Source organism: Herpailurus yagouaroundi, unplaced genomic scaffold (assembly GCF_014898765.1).
Source record: "Herpailurus yagouaroundi ecotype Mexico unplaced genomic scaffold, PumYag 185, whole genome shotgun sequence".
Classification (NCBI taxonomy): Eukaryota; Metazoa; Chordata; class Mammalia; order Carnivora; family Felidae; genus Herpailurus; species Herpailurus yagouaroundi.
In genome coordinates, this window is record NW_024412416.1 from 17,987,948 (window position 1) to 18,008,696 (window position 20,749).

The 20,749-nt window shown below is 37.6% G+C and overlaps 1 protein-coding gene across 4 annotated transcripts in view; it reads left to right on the top strand.

The window, feature by feature from the left end:
- LRRC28 (leucine rich repeat containing 28) overlaps positions 1 to 20,749 on the top strand; it is a 152,652-nt gene that overhangs the window by 122,151 nt on the left and 9,752 nt on the right. For all 4 annotated transcript variants that reach the window (XM_040493784.1, XM_040493782.1, XM_040493785.1 and 1 more), the window contains 2 exons: positions 7,097 to 7,272; positions 9,119 to 9,278. In XM_040493784.1, coding sequence (XP_040349718.1) covers positions 7,097 to 7,272; positions 9,119 to 9,278 — 336 coding nt within the window. The remainder of the gene's footprint in view (positions 1 to 7,096; positions 7,273 to 9,118; positions 9,279 to 20,749) is intronic.

Below are 20,749 nucleotides of genomic sequence, written 5' to 3' on the forward strand. Positions count from 1 at the left end.
TTCTCTAGGTCAGTGATTCTCAATCAGGAACAGTAATGCTCCACTCCAGGGTGTTTGGAAATGTGTGTAAGTTGGGGAGGGAGTCGGCTTTAAGCCTGGGGTCCCTACTGACATATGTTAGGATGCTAAATGTCTTGCAATGCACACAAAAGTTCTAAACAGTTAAGAACTTGTGCCCCCACTAACTGCTAAAAGCCCTCCCAATAAGAAGCATTGCCAGTTATTTCATGCCATCACAATTATGCTTTAAATATTATTCATGCATGATTCCCAAATAAAGCAAGCTTCATTCAGCCTGGACCACTTGGTCTGACTCATATCCAACCGCATCCAGTTGGCATTTCCGCATAGATGTGTACAATTAAATGTTAACATATCTATAATCAAACTCCTAATTGCCTTATCTCTCAACTCAGTCTTCCACAATCTGCTACATCTTAGTCGATAGAAACTTCATTCGTCCAGTTACTCTGCCCAAAAGCTTTGGGGTCTTTGATTTCGCTTTCTCTCACATCCCACAACCAACTCATCACATAGCCTGTTGGTTGTACATTCAAAAATATATTCAGGCTCTTGTCACTTCTTACTACTTCTTTACTGTCACTTTGACCTAAATTACCATCATCTCCCACCTGGATTATAACAGTAGCCTTCCTACTTCTGTCTCAGCCTCCATTAGTCTATTCTCTACATAGTGTCTGGTGATCCTAGCCAAGTCAAAACACAGATCCCGTTTTGCCTGTACTCAGTCATCACTCTTGGCATTCCTTATACTTAGCATAAAAGCCAGAGACTTGGAAGTGACCTGTGAGCATGTACATGACTTGTCTTCTAGGTTACACCTTTGAATTCCTCTCCTATCACTCTCTTCCTTCTAACGTCCACTTAGCCATGTTTGCTCCTCCCTTTCTCTTGAGCACACCAGACTCCTGCCTCTTTGCACCTGTTTTTCCTCTATCTGGAATACTGTTCTCTCAGATTTCTTTTTTTTTTTTTTTCATGTTTATTTATTTATTTTGAGAGAGATTTTTTTTTCATGTTTATTTATTTTGTGAGAGAGAGAGAAAGGATGCAAGCAGAGGAGGAGCAGAGAGAGAGAGGGAGAATCCAAGTAGGCTCCATGCTGTCGGCACAGAACTCCACAAGGGACTCGATCTCACAAACTGTGAGATCATGACCTGAGCCAAAATCAAGAGTTGGACACTCAACCAATGTAGCCATCCAGGTGCCCCAGATTTCTTCATAGTCTAACACCACATGTGTTATAGCTCCCACTGAAATTCTCAATCTTAGGGTGCTCCTTAGACATATTAAGAATGGTTACTGTAAAGTTTGTATGTGATAATTCCATAACCTTACATCTTTTTTAAAATTCTTTTTTTAAATCTGTTTCTCTTGATTTTATTTTAGACAGTTTTATCTATATTGTACCTAGTTAGTTTTGAGTGCCTGCCAGATGCAGTATATAAGGAACTGTGACATTATGCTAGGCCTCAAATTGCATTATCTCCCTGTGGAGAGGACTCAAGTATGTGTGCCTTTTATCAGTTTATTGCTTCTCAGTTCCAGATCTACCCTTTTCCTTGGGACTGACACTTGTAGAATTTTTTCCTTTGTCGTTGATTTATATGAAGCTTTCTCAATAGAGGGCCCTAGAGAGATAGTGCAAGGTCAGAACAGGGGTTTCCTTCCCGCTTCCAGGGTGCTGTTTTCTGTGCAGCAACCAGCAAAAGGATGCCCAGTAACACCTCAGCAGCCTTCACTATCCAGCTGAAACCCACACTCTCCAGCAAATTTCTCTGCTGTCTTTTTCCTTTGATCAATACATGCCAGGTACATTTTTTATTTGAAAGAACCAGGTTTTGTTTTTATTTATACTTTCTATGCTTTGTTTCCTTTTCATCAATTTCAGTTCTTATGTTTTTCAATATCCTATCCATACTTTGTATTTATTTTGCTTTGCTTCTCCTAGTGTGTATATATCACACACACACACACACACACACACACACACACACATCTCCTGAAACCATCTGTACAATTAAGATCATAAACATATCCATCCCTAAGTTTTCTCATGCCCCTTGATAGTCATTCCTTCCTGCCCTCATCCTGTCTCCAGACAACCACTGATCTGTGTTCTGTTATTATACACTAATTTGTATTTTCTAGAGTTGTATATGAATGAGTTAAATAGTGTACACTCTGTTTTGGTCTGGCTCCTTTCACTCAGCATAAGGCTTTGGAGATTTATTCATGATGTAGTGTGTATCAGTAGTTCATTCTTTTTTATTGTTATATAGAATTCCATTCTATGGCTATACCACAGATTGTTTCTGTTTACTTGTTAATGTGCATATGTGTTGGTTCTAGTGTTTGACTTTATTACAAATAAAGCTGCTATGGACATATGTTAACTGCCTTTTCATGGTCCTAGACTTAAATTTACTTGGATAAATATCTAGGAGAGGAGAGTCTGGACCATATATATCCTTAATTTTTTAGGGAACTGACAAACTTTCAAAAAATGACTGCGCCATTTTACATTCCCACCTGCAATATAAGAGATTTTCAGTTCTTCCCTATTTTTGCCACTTTGGGAATAGTCAGCCTTTTAAATTTATCCACTCTAATTGTTCTGCAGTGATATTTCATTATATTTTTAAGTTGCATTTTTCCAGTGAGTAAGAGTGTACATCTTTGCTTGTGTTATTTGCCATCCTTATATCTGCTTTGACATAGTGTCTATGTACATCTTTTCCCCATTGTTTTTTTTGGATATTTGTGTTCTCATTGAGTTTTGAAAGTTCTTTATAGATTGTGGATACAAATCTTTTATCTTCTGTATACTTTGCAAATATTTTCTCCCAGTCCATGGCTTGTCTCTTCATTGTCTTAACGAGGCCTTTTAAAGAGCAGACATTTTTTATTTTGATGTAGTCCATTGTATCAATGTGTCCCTTTGTGGATCTTGCTTTTGGCGTAACCCAGATCACACCGGTTTTCTCCTGGATTGTCTCCTGGAATTTTTAAGGTTTATGTTTACATTTTGGTCTGTGATTCATTTTGAATTTTTTGTATATGGTACAATTTTGGCTAAATTTCCTTTTTTTTTTTTTTTTTTTTTTTTGCATGTGGATATACAGTTATTCCCACACCATCTGTTAAAAGTACTTTCCTTTCTCCACTGTACCTTTGTTGAAAATTAGTTGTCCTTATATGTGTGGGTCTATTTTTAGAAACTCTCCTCTATTAGTCTGTTTGACAACAACACCATATTGTCTTGATTACCATAATTTTACTGTAAGTCTTAAAATTAGGTAGTGTTAGTCCTCCAAATTTATCTTCCAAATTGTTAGATTATTCTAATTGTTCAGCATTTCTACATAAATTTTAGAACCAGAATTTCAACATATATTTAAAAAGAAAACCTGCTGTGATTTTGATTGTATTAAATTATAGATCAATTTGAGGAGAATTAATATCTTAGCAGTTTTGAGCCTTTAAAACTATGATCACAATAAATATCTTCATTTCTCAGCAGTATTTTGTACTTTTCAGTGTACAGGTCATGGATATCTTTTGTCAAATTTATCCCTAAATATTTCATATTTTTCACTCTATCATATATAATATTTAAATCTTTTTCATTTCCAGTGATTATTGCTACCATATAGAGTACAAATAATTTTGTATATTGATCTTGTATCCTCCAAACTTGCTAAGCTCACTTCATAGTTCCCGTAGTTTTGTTGTTATTGTTGTTTTGTTTTTTGGTGTTTTGTTTTTTTTTTTTTTTTTTTTTTTGGTTTTTGTTGTTGTTGTTGTTGTTTTGGTGTGTGTAGGTTCTTTTGGACTTTCTACATACACAGTAATGTCTTTGGGGAGGAAAGGCAGTTTTACTTCTTCCTTAAAAAGAATCTAGTTGCCCTTTATTTCTTTTTCTTGCTTTATTACACTGGCTGTAAGCTCTGTACAATGTTAAATAGAAGTAGAGAACAAATATGTTTGTCTTGCTGAACTTATTGGGAAAATAGTCTTTCACCAAGTATAATATTAATTGTTGTTTTGTCATAGATAGCTTTTATCAGATGAATAAACTCCCTTCTATTCCTAATTTGCTAAGAGGGTTTTTTTTTTTCTTTTCTCCCTGGAATGGGTGTTGAATTTTCTTAGACAGTTTTTCTGTATCTATTGAAATGACTTTATCGTTATTTTTCTTTTAAGTTTTAGTATAGTGATTTACATTGATTTTCTCATATTAGTGCAATCTTAATTAGTAAGATAAACCTCATTTGGTCATAGTAGCTTGATACATTGTTGAATTCACTTTGCTAAAATCTTGTCTAGACTTTTTCCAACTATGTTCAAGAGTGATGCTGGGTTTTGTTTTGTTTTGTTTTGTTTTGTTTTTTTCTCTTGAAATGTGTTTGTCTGGTTTTTGTATCAGGATAATGCTGGCTTCATAGAATGAGTTGAGAAGTATTCCAACCTTTTAACTAAAATTCAACTTCTTTAAATATAGGGCTGTTCAACTTACCTATTTCTTGAGTGAGCTTTCTGATTTTTATCCTTCAAGGACTTTGTATTAGCATAAAGTTGCTTATTGCCTTTTTATTATCTGTAGAAGTTGGGCAATGTCTCCTTTCTCATTCCTGATATTGGTAATTTGTGTCTTCTCTCTGGTTAGTCTAGTTAGAAATTTTTCAATTTTATTAATCTTTTCGAAGTTCTAGCCTTTAATTGATTTTTCTTTATTATCATCCCATTCTCTATGTCATTGATTTTCTTGATGCTCTTTATTATTTCTTTTTTCTGTTAAGGTTTAATTTGCTCTTTTATTTCCAGTTTCTTGGGTGAGAGCTCTATGTGTAACATGTTATTCCAGGCAGTAATTATAATTGTTATTATAATAACCTTTGCTGCCAGTTCTAACATCTGTCAGTTCTTGGTTGATTTCACTTACATGATTTTTCTCATTATAGGTCATGTTTTCTCACTTACTGGAAAGCCTGGTAATATTTTACTGGATGCCGGACAGTGTGAATTTTACCACATTGAGTGCTGGGTATTTTTGTATTCATACAACTATTCTTGGCATATGACACAACTAAGTTAATTGGAAACAGTTTTATCTTTTCAGATATGGCTTTTAGGATTTGTTAGATGGGAATGGAATAATGTTCCGTCTAGTGTTAGTTATTCTGCACTACTGAGATAAGACCCTTACATGCACTCTACCTAATGCATCATGAATTATGAGGTTCAAGTCTGATAAGAACAAACACTGTTTTCATCCCTGTATGAGCGGTGGGCACTGTTACCTTTAATATCTTCAGCTGGTTCTTTCTCCAGCCTCGGATAGTTTCCTCACATGCCTGGGCTGATCAGTACTCATCTGAATACTTATGGGGGCCTTCTGCAGATCTCCAGAACTCCCTCTTTGTGCATCTCTCTCCTCTGAGGTTCTCTGTCCTGCAAACTCTAGCTGCTTTGGACTCCCTGAACTCTTCGTTCCTTGTCCTCAATTTAAGGTGCCTGCCATCCTGTGACTGATTTCCTCTTCCCTGATTAAACTGTTCTCTTCAGTCAGGTCTGTGCTCAAGTGTCACCTCCTCAGAAAGGCTTATTTTGATTAATACAGCTCTCACTCCCCTCTCGCTCTGTTTTATTATAGATTTACCTTTTCACTGTCTGTCTCTGCTCACGATAGTAAGGCCCACTTCTGATCTTACATGTGTACCTAACTGGATTTCATACTCCTATGTATCAAATATCCACAAAAATGTTCATAATAGCCCATCATTGGAAACAGTCCAAATGTTTATCATTACTACACAGCAGTGAAAATTAATAAGCTATAGTTCATGTGACAACACGGATGAATCCCAGAAATAGAATGTTGACAAATGGAGCCAGACACAGAAGGTGTCTGTTCAAATAGGCAAAACCAAACAATAATGTTCGAATTTGAAATACCGGTTCCATTTAGGATATGGGTTTTTCCCAGTCAGGGGTTCCCAGAGTGGCCTTTTGAGGTTCTTTCCTTGAGCCGGGTGGAGAAATTGGTTGAGTGAAATCAGTTGAGTCCCATATTGTCTCCTCTGTAAAATCTTCCCTAATTCCCTGAACAGGTGGTCATTCTGTCTTCTCTGAACAAACATTAGAACAATTATACTGTAATTTTTACATTTTCCAAGGGAAGGAGTCATCTTGGTTTGGTTTGGTTGTTTTGGTTTTTGTTGTTTTGAGTATCTTTGGTGTAGAACCGATGCTCTGGAGACGTTTTCTGGTGGGAGGAATGAGCAAGTGCCGGAACTTCAAACATATGAGCCACGGGCTTCTGCAGCCCATGCCTGTGCCTTCCCATTGCCTGTTTCTAGTTGAGGACAGATACTATCTCCTGTTGTATCTGGAGAGCCAAGATTTGTTGGTACCTGTTTGTCATTAGTCTTGACAATGAAAAGTCTTGAGACTTAGGTAACCTGGAGGTCAGATAAGGTCAGACTCCTTAGATTTGGCAACCTGGCAACCACAGGAACAAAGCCACCTCTGCCTTCTGGTGGCTACAAGGGATAAGGCATAACTTCGTGTATTCACAAGGCTTCGCTGTGAATATTTTCCCCACAAGTTTATGAAAGGATCCATCAGAAATCAATTTGCTTTGTAGGGTTTCTTCTCCCACACAAAAATGCTGTGAAACCAAAATACGATAACTCAACAGAGTACTCTTTTTTCCTTTTAATTTTGAAAATTTCAATGAACATGCACTTGGAAAGGGTAATCAAATGAGGATAAATGGAGCTTCCAGAGAAAATTGTGGCGGTCTTGGGAAGGGAAGTTCCTTCAAAGTTTGTCCTTGCTGGAAGTAACTGGCCCTCAGCAGTGCTATAGCTGAGTTCCAACTGATGAGTTTACATTTCTGTGCCAGGCTTTATTAAGGAACCCAGGATAGCATCTGTTCACTTTGAAAAGAATTCTGGCAATTCAGCAGCGTCTTAAGATTTTAAATGTATATTTTGATTAACACATTTTTATTGGCATATATATTCTTTTCCTTTTTTGCTAATACTACTGTGAATGTGTCTTTCTGCAGCTGTGGTGCTCCCATTCAAGTTTCTGAGGTGAAGCTGCTTTCCTTTTCATCGGGGCAACTAACCGTCTTCCTCCCTGCTGAGGTGAAGGCCATAGGGACAGAGAATGACCGCGTCCTGCCTCTGCAAGAGCTGGCCATGAGGAGTCTACATCACACATACCATACTTTCCTTAAAGGTACACGGGGCTTTTCTCTTTTTCTGCCTCTTACTCAGTGAACTTGGAAATTATGTTTTATGCTGCCAAAGTACTTTGGTGTCCATTTTTTTTTTTATGGGTGGATCCAAATTTACTGTTTTAACCAGTTTTAAATGCCCAGTACAGTGACATGAAATACATTCACATTGTTGTGCAATGGGACTTTTTTTTAATTTAAAAAATTGTAATTTTATCAATGGTGATCCCTTCAGTACCCCCTACTGACACAGGAGCATTTGCTAAAATATGGTCTTCAGTCATAAAGGACAGAGGTTAAAAGTTAAACTATGAGGTTTAGGGGCACCTGGGTGGCTCAGTTGGTTAAGCAGCCGACTTCGGCTCAGGTCATGATCTCACGGTTTGTGAGTTCGAGCCCTGTGTCGGGCTCTGTGCTGACAGCGCGGAGCCTGGGGCCTGCTTCAGATTCTGTGTCTCCCTTTCTCTCTGCCCCTTCCCCAGCTCACACTCTGTCTCTCTCTCTCTCAAAAATAAATAAAGATTAAAGAAAATTTAATGTAAACCATGTGGTTTAAATGAAGGAAATTGGTATTTGGGAACATGTATCTGGTGGAAGTGAAAAGCCTGGCAGAGATACTTTTCTTTTGTGGGGGAAAAAAAAAAAATGAAAGGTCTTATCCTCAAAGCAAAGTTGGGTACCTTCCAGCAGAGTGGGTTTTTGCCATGCAGTCTGCTTACATCTGAGAAATTATACACCTGAAGGGGAGGAAATATCAGGAACCTTCGGCACTACCACCACAGCATGTTAACTCTTGGTTTGGAAAGGATTTGGCGGTACATAGATTTCAGAGGTGTTGTGATGTGGGTCTCGGAGACGCTTTGAAAAAGCTGTAGGCCATGTTAAATAAGCTACGTTTCAAGTTTTTTAAACTGCTAAATATTTTGTCTTTGCCTCAAAAAAAAAATCCATATGAAAGCATCTAACAGTCAGCCTTCTAGAAATGTCTAATACAAAGTTGAGTTGGTTTTTAATACTAGACAGAAAACTGATAATTATTCACCTATGGGTAAGTTCCATTTTTATAAATGGTTATTGGTAAGTCCAGATAGATCTAAAGGATGATAAGATCATTTGTATTTCCTTCCCAAAGATGAGTCTGTAATTTTTAGGTTTTGCCTCATTGTGACTACTTCTCTTTCTTCTGGATGTTTGCCATCGGTGGGAATCAGTGTGCACTTGTGCTCAAGATTGTCTGGGCCACTGGGATGTTTTGCTTTCAACGTTGCTTTTGTATCGCTCAGGCTCAGCCGAGAAGGAGGCCCCCTCTTTATTAATGACAGCTTTATTAATGAAACAGGGAAAAGCTTGGTTTCATTATTTTTCTTTCTTTGATTTGCTTCCCGCTTTCATTCCTTTCAGTAAATACAATTTAGCTTGAGTAGTGCTAAATGCCCAGTCGATTTTGGGAAGAACTTAATGGAAGTCAGTGTTAGTCTTTGGTGCCAGCCCTTTTTTCTTCTTGGTCTCTCACAGAACGTTTTGTAAACCCTCTCTGGGTAAATTAATGCCTTTTTTTTTATCTTTGTTCTTAAAGAATATTTGGTGTTATTCTTTCCTTGCCTCTGCCTCAGGCCAGCTTTTGTTTGCTCTTAAAAGAGCAAATTTAGGCTTCCTCTTAGTATCAAAAAAAGTTAAAAAAATCTTTCATTTCCAAATAATGCAGTGCCTATCAGATAACAGTTATTTTCAACACGCAATACTTTTTAACTAACTGAGTGGACTGAGTAACAAAGAAACGTGTTTCAAGCCCCGTGTAAGGAAATCTGATTTTTTTGTATTCATGCCTGATTTTCTCTTGTGTTCCAGATTTGAACTTTCTGTCTCCGATCTCGTTACCCAGAAGTCTCCTGGAGCTGCTGCACTGCCCCCTGGGACACTGTCACCGGTGTAGTGAGCCCATGTTTACAATTGTCTACCCCAAGCTCTTCCCCTTGAGAGAGACGCCGATGGCAGGCCTGCACCAGGGGTAATCATGCCTAAGTGGGCACCAGGGCTTACACCTGGGAGAGGGGTGGAGGCCATGCAGGGAAGTATTGTTAAGTCAGCAGCTCTCAAGGTGCCCAGAGTGCTTCCTGAGATACAGCTGAAGGAAACAAAAGCACATTCTCAGCATCACAAGAAAACTGGACTTCCCTCTATTACTTTTTTGGCCGTGTACAGAAGAGTTTTATTGCATATGTTCTTTAGAGTAGCTCATTCTTTGCCAGGAGCCTTTTCCTGCTATTCCGCTATTCACAATAGTCTTTAGGCAATAAGGAATGTCAGAACAAAATATTTGTTATATAATGGGACCAGCCCAGCCCTTCTATTTAATTGGCGTTGCTAACTGAAAGTACATGGCTGAACATTGTGTGTGTGCGCGTGTGTGTGTATGTGTTTCTGTTTTGAATTTCTAACACTTCCAAATGCCATTCTCTTGCCACTCTCTATTTATTGGCGCAGTGCCTTGAATTTGCTAAGAATGTTCACCAAGCAAAAACCCCTAAACTGGTGGTTTAAAAAAAGAAAACCAGACAATTAAAATTAGGACATCAAATGAAAAATCCCCCATTAACACAACCTTAGCATATAGATATTCTAAATTTAGGATTTTCTAAATTCACGTTTTTCAAAGTTAAAAAAAAAGAGAAAGTACTAGAACGCCTCATTTATCCATCCAGTGGTATTTTGGGTTAGTAAGTTTTTCAGAGAACTTGTTACCCCCTATTGAGTGCCAAGAAGCATTTACTTTGTAAGCATTTCTGTAGAAAGAGAGCGAGCCTGGGCGGGGTGCTGAAACTCTCTGAGCCTCAGACTGGGGAGAGAACATCGTGCTGGGTGGGGCTGTCATGAGGATGAGCAGATGATGAAGGTAAAGGCTCTTCAACAAGTGGTAGTTACCTTTACGAGCGGTGTACCCACTCCCTCGCACAACTGCACTTCTCTTTCTCTTACCCCAAATAATCCTGTTTTGTTATACTTCCGGTTCCTGTTTCCACTTTCTGTATTTTTAATGTTTTTTGCTTCGTTGTGCCTGCCCACAAGAAGCCTTCCTCCAAACCTTTCTAAATTTGCTACTTCCAATCCGAAGTGATCACATCACCAAATTTAGTGGGATTCCGTTTAGATTGGAGTTAAAAGGACTGAGTCAGAGTCTGCGTGTATTACTTCCTACACGAATAAAATTAACATGAAATAGACACAGTGGAGGAGAGCCATAGTTGCACAGGGGCAGGTGCCCGGGCCCTGACTCCAGCTCCTCCGCCCAGAGACCTTGAGCAGAGGACGTAAAATCTCTAAGCTTCAATTTTTCATTAATAAGATGAGCATCATATTAATATCTATTTAATAAGGTCATTGTGAGGATAAATGAGATCATTCATGGAAAGAGCCCAGGCATGTAATAAATACTAAATAAATGGTAACTATTTTAATCTATTTTTTTTAGCGCAGAGACTTTTAAAAATTTCTCGTATGTGTGTGTTTCTAGCAAATGCTTTTCATGTTAGTAAGATATCATCATAGGATAATCTTAACGAATTCATTAAACTATCGTAAAACCCTTATGCATAGTACAGTGTTTTGTTTTTTTTTTTTTTATAGAAGACATTTTCTTATTGAAAATATGAAAATGAAAACAATTCTGTATGGTCAGGATACCCTGTCAGTAGCTGATAAAATTCTGAATACCTTTTTCAAAAAGATAAACTTTCTTTTTATCATGGCAATTAATTTGTGAAAGTAAATTAGATCCTTCAAAAGGAGACATTTTGTGTGTGTGTTATCTTTATATGAGATTTGGGGAATTTATTCAGCATTTGAATGTTTTATTGACTGTTACTTATTTCTCTGCTACAACCTAGAATGTCAGTGTGAATAATCTTATATTGTTTCGGGACATAAAATATAATAGTATGAGTTTCATAAAATGAATATATCCAGTACATAGGACTTAAGCAGTGCCCGTTTGTTGAGCAAAGCCAGAAGTGCCTGTGTTTATAGCAAAGATGAAATGCCAAGACATAAACATGGCTTTCTGTGGTAAGTTAATGCTAGGGTTGAAATTGAGAGTTTGTGGCTTTCATTCGGTCCACCAGACTTTGCTCCTTCCCATGTTGCTATGGAGATTGTATTAAAAGCATTGACTTCAGTTTCTATCATAGTCTTTAAAGTACTTTCTTTTGTAACTGAAAACCAACTACTTGAATCTCAGTAGCCTACTGCTGAAAATAAAATCAATATTTTTAATATCATAAACTAACTCTACAAGGTCTTGATAATATTATTTTTAAGTTTTATAATATATTCAGTTCAGTTGGCTTTGCTTGTTGTAAATAATACATTGTATCAGCCAATACCTAAATCATTGTGGACATCTGGCATCATTTTAAAAGAACATATTGGATATTCTTCTAAAATACCAAGTCTCATACAAGTGTTAGTTTCAACCTAAATTTAATACAGAGTGAAGCAAAAAGAAATTATAGTATTTTTAATAAACAATAGATTCCCAAACCTTCAAATATCAATAAAACAGAAGAATGGCTAGCATATTCATGATTTTGAATCCTTATAGCACATTTGCTTTCCTAAAACTTACTGTTCACTTACTAAAATGGAGAACATCAGCATAGAGGGTTATTTATTATTATAACAACGTGTCTGGCTTTTCCCCATGCATGCGTGATTTATACAAGTTCTGTATTTTCCAATAGGAAATCAGGTCACCCAAGGTTTTTCAGGGCTGTATGTTAATTTGCTAGGAATGCCACAACATTTAAAATGCCACAAAACCGGGTGACTTAAATAATAGGATATCCATTGTCTCACAGCTCTGAAGGCTAGAAGTCTGAAATCGGCATGTTGGCGGGGTAGTTCCTTGTGACGGCTGTGAGGGAAGGGTCTGTTCCAGGCATCTCTCCTTGGCTTGGAGATAGAAGCCTGTCTTCTCCCTGTGTCTTTACATCATCTTCTCTCTATGTCTGTCTCGCTCTGTGTCTAAACTTCCCCTTTTTGTAAGGACCCCAGTGATATTGCATTAGGGCCCACTCTGGTGGGCTTTAATCCTCCCTTAACTAATTGTACCTGAAGTGATCCTGTTTCCAAATAATGTCACTGCATTACTCTGCTCAGGCTGCCATAACAAAATACCATAACTCACTGACTTGAACAACAGAAATTTATTTCCTCACAGTTCTTAGGCTGGAAGTCTGAAATCAGGGTGCACATGGTCAGGTTGTAGGGGAGAGTGTTTTTTCTTGGTTTGCAGATGGCCACTTTTTTGCTGCCTCACATGGCATAGAGCTTGTGAGCACATGCACACAGGCTCTCTGGTGTCTCTTCTTTTTATAAGGGTGCTAATCCCGTTATGAGTGCCCCATCCTCATGACCTCATCTAAACCTACTATCTCCAGAAGGGCCTAACTGCAAATACCCATCACATTAGAGGTCAGGGCTTCATCACATGAATTTGGGAGGACATACTTCAACCCATAACAATCCGTTCCAAAAATTCATGTTCTTCTCACATGCAAAATAAATTCACCCTATCCCAACACCCCCCAAATCCTAACCCATTCCAACATCAACTTGTAAGTTAAAAAAATCTCATCTTTTTTTTTTTAATGTTTTATTTATTTTTGAGAGACAGAGAGAGACAGAGAGAAGTGGGGGAAGGGCAGAGAGAGGGAGATAGAGAATTCCAAGTAGGCTCCAAGCTGTCAGTGGCCCGATTCCACAAACCTTGAGATCATGACCTGAGCCGAAGTTGGACACTTACTTGATTGTTCAGACGCCCCAGTTCAAAATCTCCTTTTAAATATCTAAATCAGGTAAAGGTAAAACTTGGGTATAATTCTTCCCGGGGCAGGACTCCTCTCCAGTTATAAACCATATAAAAACCATATAAAAATATGTTTAATTATTAAAACATTAGTAGACCAGGGGCGCCTGGGTGGCTCAGTTGGTTGGGCATACAACTTCAGCTCAGGTCATGATCTTACAGTCTGTGAGTTTGAGCCCCGCATCGGGCTCTGTGCTGACAGCTTGGAGCCTGGAGCCTGGAGCCTTCTCTGAATTCTGTGTCTCCCTCTTTCACTGCCCCTCCCCGCTCTCACTGTGTGTGTGTGTCCTCTCTCAAAAATAAAAACATAAAAGAAATTAAAAAAAAAAATTGTTAGACCAGTTATTTATTTTTATTTTGATGGGGGACAAAGTGTGTCTATTCAATTCATACATGATCATAGAAGCAAAATTAGAAAACACAATTCTGGGGGCACTTGGGTGGCTCAGTCGGTTAAGCGTCCGACTTCGGCTCAGGTCATGATCTCACGGTCCGTGAGTTTGAGACCTGCGTCGGGCTCTGTGCTGACAGCTCGAGCCTGGAGCCTGTTTCGAATTCTGTGTCTCCCTCTCTCTCTGACCCTCCCCCGTTCATGCTCTGTCTCTCTCTGTTTCAAAAATAAATAAACGTTAAAAAAATTTTTTTAAAGAAAATACAATTCTGCAAAAGGAAACTATCTCAAACAGAAGAACTTCAACCAGAAATGACCATTGGTAATAGGTTAAAATAGAATCTCTCTAAATTGACTTTTTTTTTAAGTTTATTTATTTATTTTTGTGAGAGAGGGACAGAGAGAACATGTTCACACAAGCAGGGGAGAGACAGAGAGAAAGGAAGAAAGAGAGAATCCCAAGAAGGTTCTGCGTTGTCAGCACAGAGCCCAAGGCAGGGTTCGATCCCACAAACTGTGACATCATGACCTGAGCCAAAATCAAGAGTCAGATGCTTAACTGACTGAGTCACCTGGGCACCCCTCTCTAAATTGACTTCTCAACCAAGGATCCATTGAATCAGATTATTGGTGCTCTTTATATCCTTTTTTAAAAAATTGTATTAAGAACATTTAAACATGAGATCTACCTTCTTAACAAATTTTCAAGTGCATAGTACAATAGTATTAACTACAGGCACCACATTCAGCAGCAGCACTCTAGAACTTGTTCAGTTTGCATAACTGAAGCTGACAACAACTCCCTTTTCTTCCTCCCTTCTCCAGCTTCTGGCAACCACCATTCTACTCTCTGCTTCTATGAGTTTACTTTTCTCGATACCTCATGTAAGTGAAATCCTGTCCTCCTGGGGCTGGCTTATTTCACTTAGCATAATGTCTTCCAGGTCTGTTTGTGTCATTGCATATGCCAGGACATCCTTCTTTTTTTTACTCTAAGTGATATTCCATCCTTATGGGATGCCTGGGTGGCACAGTCAGTTGAGCATCCGACTCTTGATCTCGTGGTTCATGGGATCGAGCCCCACGTCGGGCTCTGCGCTGACAGCGCAGAACCTGCTTGTGCTTCTCTCTCTCCCTCTCTCTCTCTCTGCCCTTCCCCGGTTGTGAATGCTCTCTCTCAAAATAAATAAATAAAATATTGAAAATAAATTATTTAAAAAAATATTCATCCCATATTTCTACCAGATTGTCTTTATCTGTTCACCCATCAGCGGACATTAAGGTTGTTTTCATATCTAGGATATTGTGAATAATGCCGTCATGAACATGGAGTGCAGGTATTTCCTTGAGACTCTGATTTCTTTTGGTTACATACTCAGAGTGGGATTTCTGGATCGTATGACAGTTATATTTTAATTTTTTTGAGGAGCTGCTGTACTATTTTCCATAACAGCTGCAGCATTTTACATTCCCACCAAAAGTATACAAAGATTCCCATTTCTCTGTGTCTTTGCCAACACATTATTTTTTGTTTGGTTGTTTCATTTGTTGTTTTTACAATAGTGATCCTAATAGGTATGAGGTGATGCCTCACTGTGGTTTGATGTGTATTTCCTTGATGATTAATAATGTTGAGAACCTTTTCATGGGCCTGTTGGCCACTTATGCCTTTGGAGAGATGTCTATGTAAGTCCTTTGCCCATTTCTAAATCAGATTATTTGTTTATTGCTATTGAGTTATAGGAATTCCTTATATATTTTGGATATTAATCCATCATCAAGTAGTGGGATTCTCAAATATTTTTTTCCCATTTTATAAGTTGCTTTTTCCTTTTGTTTCCTTCTGCTTTGCGGAAGCTTTTTATTTTGAAGTAGTCCTGCTCACCTGTTTTTGCTTTTGTTGCTGTGCTACTCATGTCATGTTCAAGAATTCATTGTAGGGGTGCCTGGGTGGCTCAGTCAGTTTAGCCAACTCTTGGTTTCAGCTCAGGTCATGATCTCGTGATTTTGTGAGTTTGAGCCTCACATTGGGCTCTGTACCGACAGCACAGAGCCTGCTTGGGATTTTCTCTCTCCCTCCCACTCTGCCCCTTCCCCATTCATGCTGTCTCTGTGTCTCTCAAAAATAAATGAACTTAAAAAAAAAAAAAAAAAAGAATTCATTGTCAAGACCAATGTTAATTAAGAAGCTTTCTCCCAATGTTTTCTTCTAGTTTTATAGTCTCAGGTCTTACATATAAGTCTTTAATCTATTTTGAGTTGATCTTTTTATGTATGGTGTAAGATAAAGTTTCTACTCTCAGTTTCATTCCTTTTGCATGTGGATATCCAATTTCCCAGCACCATTTTTTGAAGAGACTCTTTTTCCCATTGTATATTCTTGGCTTCCTTGTGGAAGATCAGTTAACAGTTGTGTGTGGGTCTGTTTCTAGGCTCTGTGTTCTGTTCCATTTGTCTGTGTATCTGTCTTTATGCCAATACCATACTGTTCTGATTACTGTAGCTTTGTAAAATATTTTGAAGTTAGGAAATGGGATGCCTCTAGCTTTGTTCTTTCTCAAGATTTGCTTGGCTCTGTGGGATCTTCTGTTGGCTCCAGGTGAGTTTTAGGAATTTTTTTTTCTCTTCTTGTTAAAAACGCTATTGGAGTTAGTTCCAAATAGCTCAGAGTAACTCATCCACTCATTTATTAATGTGTCCAGTTAGCAGATATGCAGTGAGCATTCCCCGCAAGCAGAGCACTCTGGGAGGTAATGACACCCTGGCCTCAGTCAGCTGCTTTCAAGCTCTGATGTAGAGTTTGGTTTTCTTCAGGAATTCTCCTTGGTCTTTTAGGCCAGAGCGATTACGTGAGAGGGCCAGATGTCCTGGTGACGGATGTGCCTTGGGATAGAGGCCTGTGAGAGGCGTGCAGAACTCATTGTCTTATGGCTTCCCTCACCTTTCAGGACAACTTAATACTCTCTTCTCCACTCACTGTAATTTCACTCACTGTAGTTTATCTCTCAATAATCTCTCCTAATTCTTATATGGTTAAATCACTTACGAAATGTTTCTCATTACCTTATCCTTGCTTTTTATGGCTATTACTTTCTTCTGTGAAACCAGTTAACATCAGTAATACTGACATTATTTGCTTACTTGTATTTAGGATTTTTTTTTTCTTTTAGCCAAAGCCTATTCATTGACCGGCACCCTCTTAAGGTGACTTAGGAAACTTTGCGCAGGTAAAATACTCTTCAACAAATTAAGTAAATTGTTCTTCACTGTTTTTCCCTACTCGTATCACTCAGTTATTGTGCGTTGACCTCTGCGATGTGCCAAACTCTGTATTAGGTACCGGGGATTCAGCCCTGACCACACCACCTGATAACTTCTTTTCCCATACATGTATTTCACCCCTGACGTCCTAGGGCATGGACTGATCAAATAGAGAAACCAGTATGTCATATTTAAGCCTGTAGGTCTGCACGTAGGATCTTCCCATGAGAAACCGTCACCATTAACATAAGTGGAACAAGCAGATACAATATGTTATGAGATAATTCTCCCTTAATTTGTGTATGAGTTTGGGATGTCATCTGATCAACTCTGTCTAATAAATATTGTTTTTCTTCTGGCTTGAATTTCTGTATGAGTCAAGGATATGCTTTTTGCTTTTTGTTTCTAATCAGGAAACACGTTTGCAAAGAAGATACCATATTTCTTATGTTTTTTTGGGGGCTCCAGAATGTGCCAACCACATTGTGATTTTTTTTTTTTAAGAATAGTGTATTTCTGTATTTTAAAACTAAGCTGAAATGCTCTTTCTCCTGTCTTGCCTATAAATAAGAGATTCTAAAGCAACAAATGTCATGTCTGATGTTCTTTGTAGAATGTACTAACCTCCTTTTCCTAACTATAGAGTTTATTGCTTAGCTCAGAATTTCTCCCTTAAAACTGTCACATCCCTGGTGCCACAGCTTAGGAATTTTAAAGGATCAAACCAGCACAAATCCATTCTTAAGGCAGTAGATTTGGTGTACTTGTAACAACTTAGATCATTAATGCAACAAGCAGATACAATATGTTGTTAGAATCTCCCACAAGTCATAAGTCCACACAGTTGGATTTTTTGTAGCACAACTATGGCACCTCCAGGTTACCCACCCCACCCTTGAGCATCATAAGGAGTTAATAATGATCAGCAGGCATTATGCTTCAGTAAGTAAAAAACAACAAAACAACAACAAAACACATTTTTATGGAGTTGGATTTTTTTGCTTACAGCCTTTATTTTTAAAAATCCAGCGGCATGAAATGTATTGTTTCTATGAATGATTTTCATGTAGCATAATAATTTTTTTTTTAAGTCAGGAGAGTCAAGTTTAGTTAGCTGATCCTCAAAAATCCACTTATCATAGTTAAGATCATTTTGTGTCTGAGTTTCATTTCAATTGTGATTTATATACATGTATACATGCTGGTGTGTGTGAAGCAAATTATCTGAAGTAGGGTTCTAACCAACTTTAATTTTTTTTTAGTTAAGGTAATACAAAGTATCCAATGACTTAAAATTTATATAGTTTCCTGAATTAAGAAAATCTCGAAAGTGATGCTTGCCTTTCATTTTCATATGAGTGTAATTTGCAAAACAGAAGGTTTTGATTTTGATGGAGTCAAATTTATCCATTTTAATTTTATAGTTAGTGCTTTTTATGTCCTAAGAAATCTTTACCTACCCCAGGGTCATAAGGATGTTCTCTTTTCCATTGGTCTGTGTCTGTCTCTCAGTCAATGCCAAACTGTGTTGATTCTGTAGTTATATATTAGCACTTAATATCAGATAAAGTGATACTTCTACTTTGTTATTCTTTTTCAAAATTCTGTTAATTCTTCTAGGGCCTCTGCATTTCCATATAAATTTTAGAAAAAGCTTATCTTTGTCTCAAAAAAAAAAAACCCCTTGTGCTGGATTTTGAAAAGAATTGCATTCAATCTATAGATCAACTTGGAGAGAATTAACATCTTTGCGATGTTGAGTCTTCCGGTGTGTGAATCCTGTGTCTTTCCATTTTTTTAAGTAGTCTTTTATTTCTTTCATCAATATTTAATAACTTGCAGCATAGAAGTCCTTAAATTTTTTGTTAAATTTATACGCAAGTGTCCCACTTTCTTTATGTGACTATAAATGATATTATACTTTTAAATTCCACTTTCCATGTGTTCATTGTTAGTATGTGGAAATGTGATTCATTTTTGTATTTCAGTCTTATGTGCCTGCAGCATTGCTGAACTTGCTTAAAGGTCTAGGAGTACATTTTGTAGATGCTTTGGTGTTTTCTATGTAGACAGTCATGTCATCTGAAAGTAGAAATAGTTTTATTTCTCCACGTTCCATTCTCTATGCCTTTTATTTCTTTTTCTTGCCTTACTGCAGTGGTTAAAACTTCAAGTACTGTGTTGATTAAGGTGTTGAAAGTACACATCCCTTATAGAGTATGAAGTTAGCAGTAGGTTTTTTGTAGATTCTAATTATCAGATTGAGAAAGATCCCCTCTATTCCTGTTTGCTGAGGCTTTTTATCATTAGTGGAGATTTTTCAAATGCTTTTTTCTGAGTCCATTGATATCATACAATTTTTTTTTCATTCACCTGCTGACATGATTGATGAAATTGATTTTCAAATATTAAACCAACCTTACATACCCAGAATAACCCCCACCTGACAATGGTGTATAGCTCTTTTTATACTTTTCTGTATTAGTTTAATACTTTGTTGGAGATTTTTCTATCTCTATTCATGAGAGAGATGGTCTATAGTTTTCTGGTTTTAAACTCTCTGGCTTTAGAGTCAGAGTAATTACTGGCCTTATAAAATGAGTTGGGAAGTGTTCTTCCTTTTCTGTTTTTCTGCAAGAGACTGTAAAAATTCCTCTTAGCTCTTCTTTAAATGTTTGATAGAATTCTCCAGTGAAATTGTCTGGACCTGGAGATTTCTTTTCTTTTTTTAATTACGAAGTCAATTTTTAATAATTACCATCCTTTTCAGGTTGGCTATTTCATCTTGGTTGAGTGGTGGTAGTTTGTAGTTTTCAAGGAATCCATCTACTCTCAGCTTACAAATTTATGACTATGAAATGGTTCATAATATTCTCATCTTTTTAATGGCTTCAGGATTTGTGCTGATAACACCTGTTTCATTTCTTATATTAAGAGAGCCTTTTGTCTATCTTTGTTAGTCTTGCTAAAGATGTATCAATTTTATTGATCTTCTTAATCCTAGTGAAATTGTTGGTTTCACTGATTTATTATTGCTTCATTCTGCTTGCTTTGGGTTTACTTTGCCTTTGGGGGATGGGATTGGAGTAGAATCTCAGATCATTGATTTGAGAACTTTCCTTTTTAACATAAGCATTACGTGCCATACATTTCTCTCTCAGCACTGCTTTCCCATGCCTCAAAATTTTTGATGTGTTGTCTTTTCATTTTCATTCAGTTCATGTAAGTTTCTATTTGAGATTGCCTCTTTAATCCATGGGAAAGTAGTCATTTGACCCATAGGTCAAGGAAGGTCAAAGAACTGTGTTCTTTTATATCCACATTTGGAAATCTTCCTGTTGTCTTTCCGTTATGGATTTCTAATTTGATTCCATTTGGATAGAGAACATGCTCTGTGATTTTTACTTACTTTAGATTGTTCTTCATAAATTGTTCTTTTTTTAGGACTTTTATTTTATTTTTTTAATATGAAATTTATTGTCAAATTGGTTTCTATACAACACCCAGTGCTCATCCCAACAGGTGCCCTCCTCAATGCCCATCACCCACCCTCCCCTCCCTCCCACCCCCCATCAACCCTCAGTTTATTCTCAGTTTTTAAGAGTCTCTTATGGTTTGGCTCCCTCCCTCTCTAACCTTTTTTTTTTTTTTCCCTTCCCCTCCCCCATGGTTTTCTGTTAAGTTTCTCAGGATCCACATATGAGTGAAAACATATGGTGTCTGTCTTTCTCTGTATGACTTATTTCACTTAGCATAACACTCTCCAGTTCCATCCACGTTGCTACAAAAGGCCACATTTCATTGTTTCTCATTGCCACATAATATTCGATTGTGTACATAAACCACAATTTCTTCATTCATCAGTTGATGGACATTTAAGCTCTTTCCATAATTTGGCTATCGTTGAAAGTGCTGCTGTAAACATTGGGGTACAAGTGCCCCTACGCATCAGCACTCCTGTATC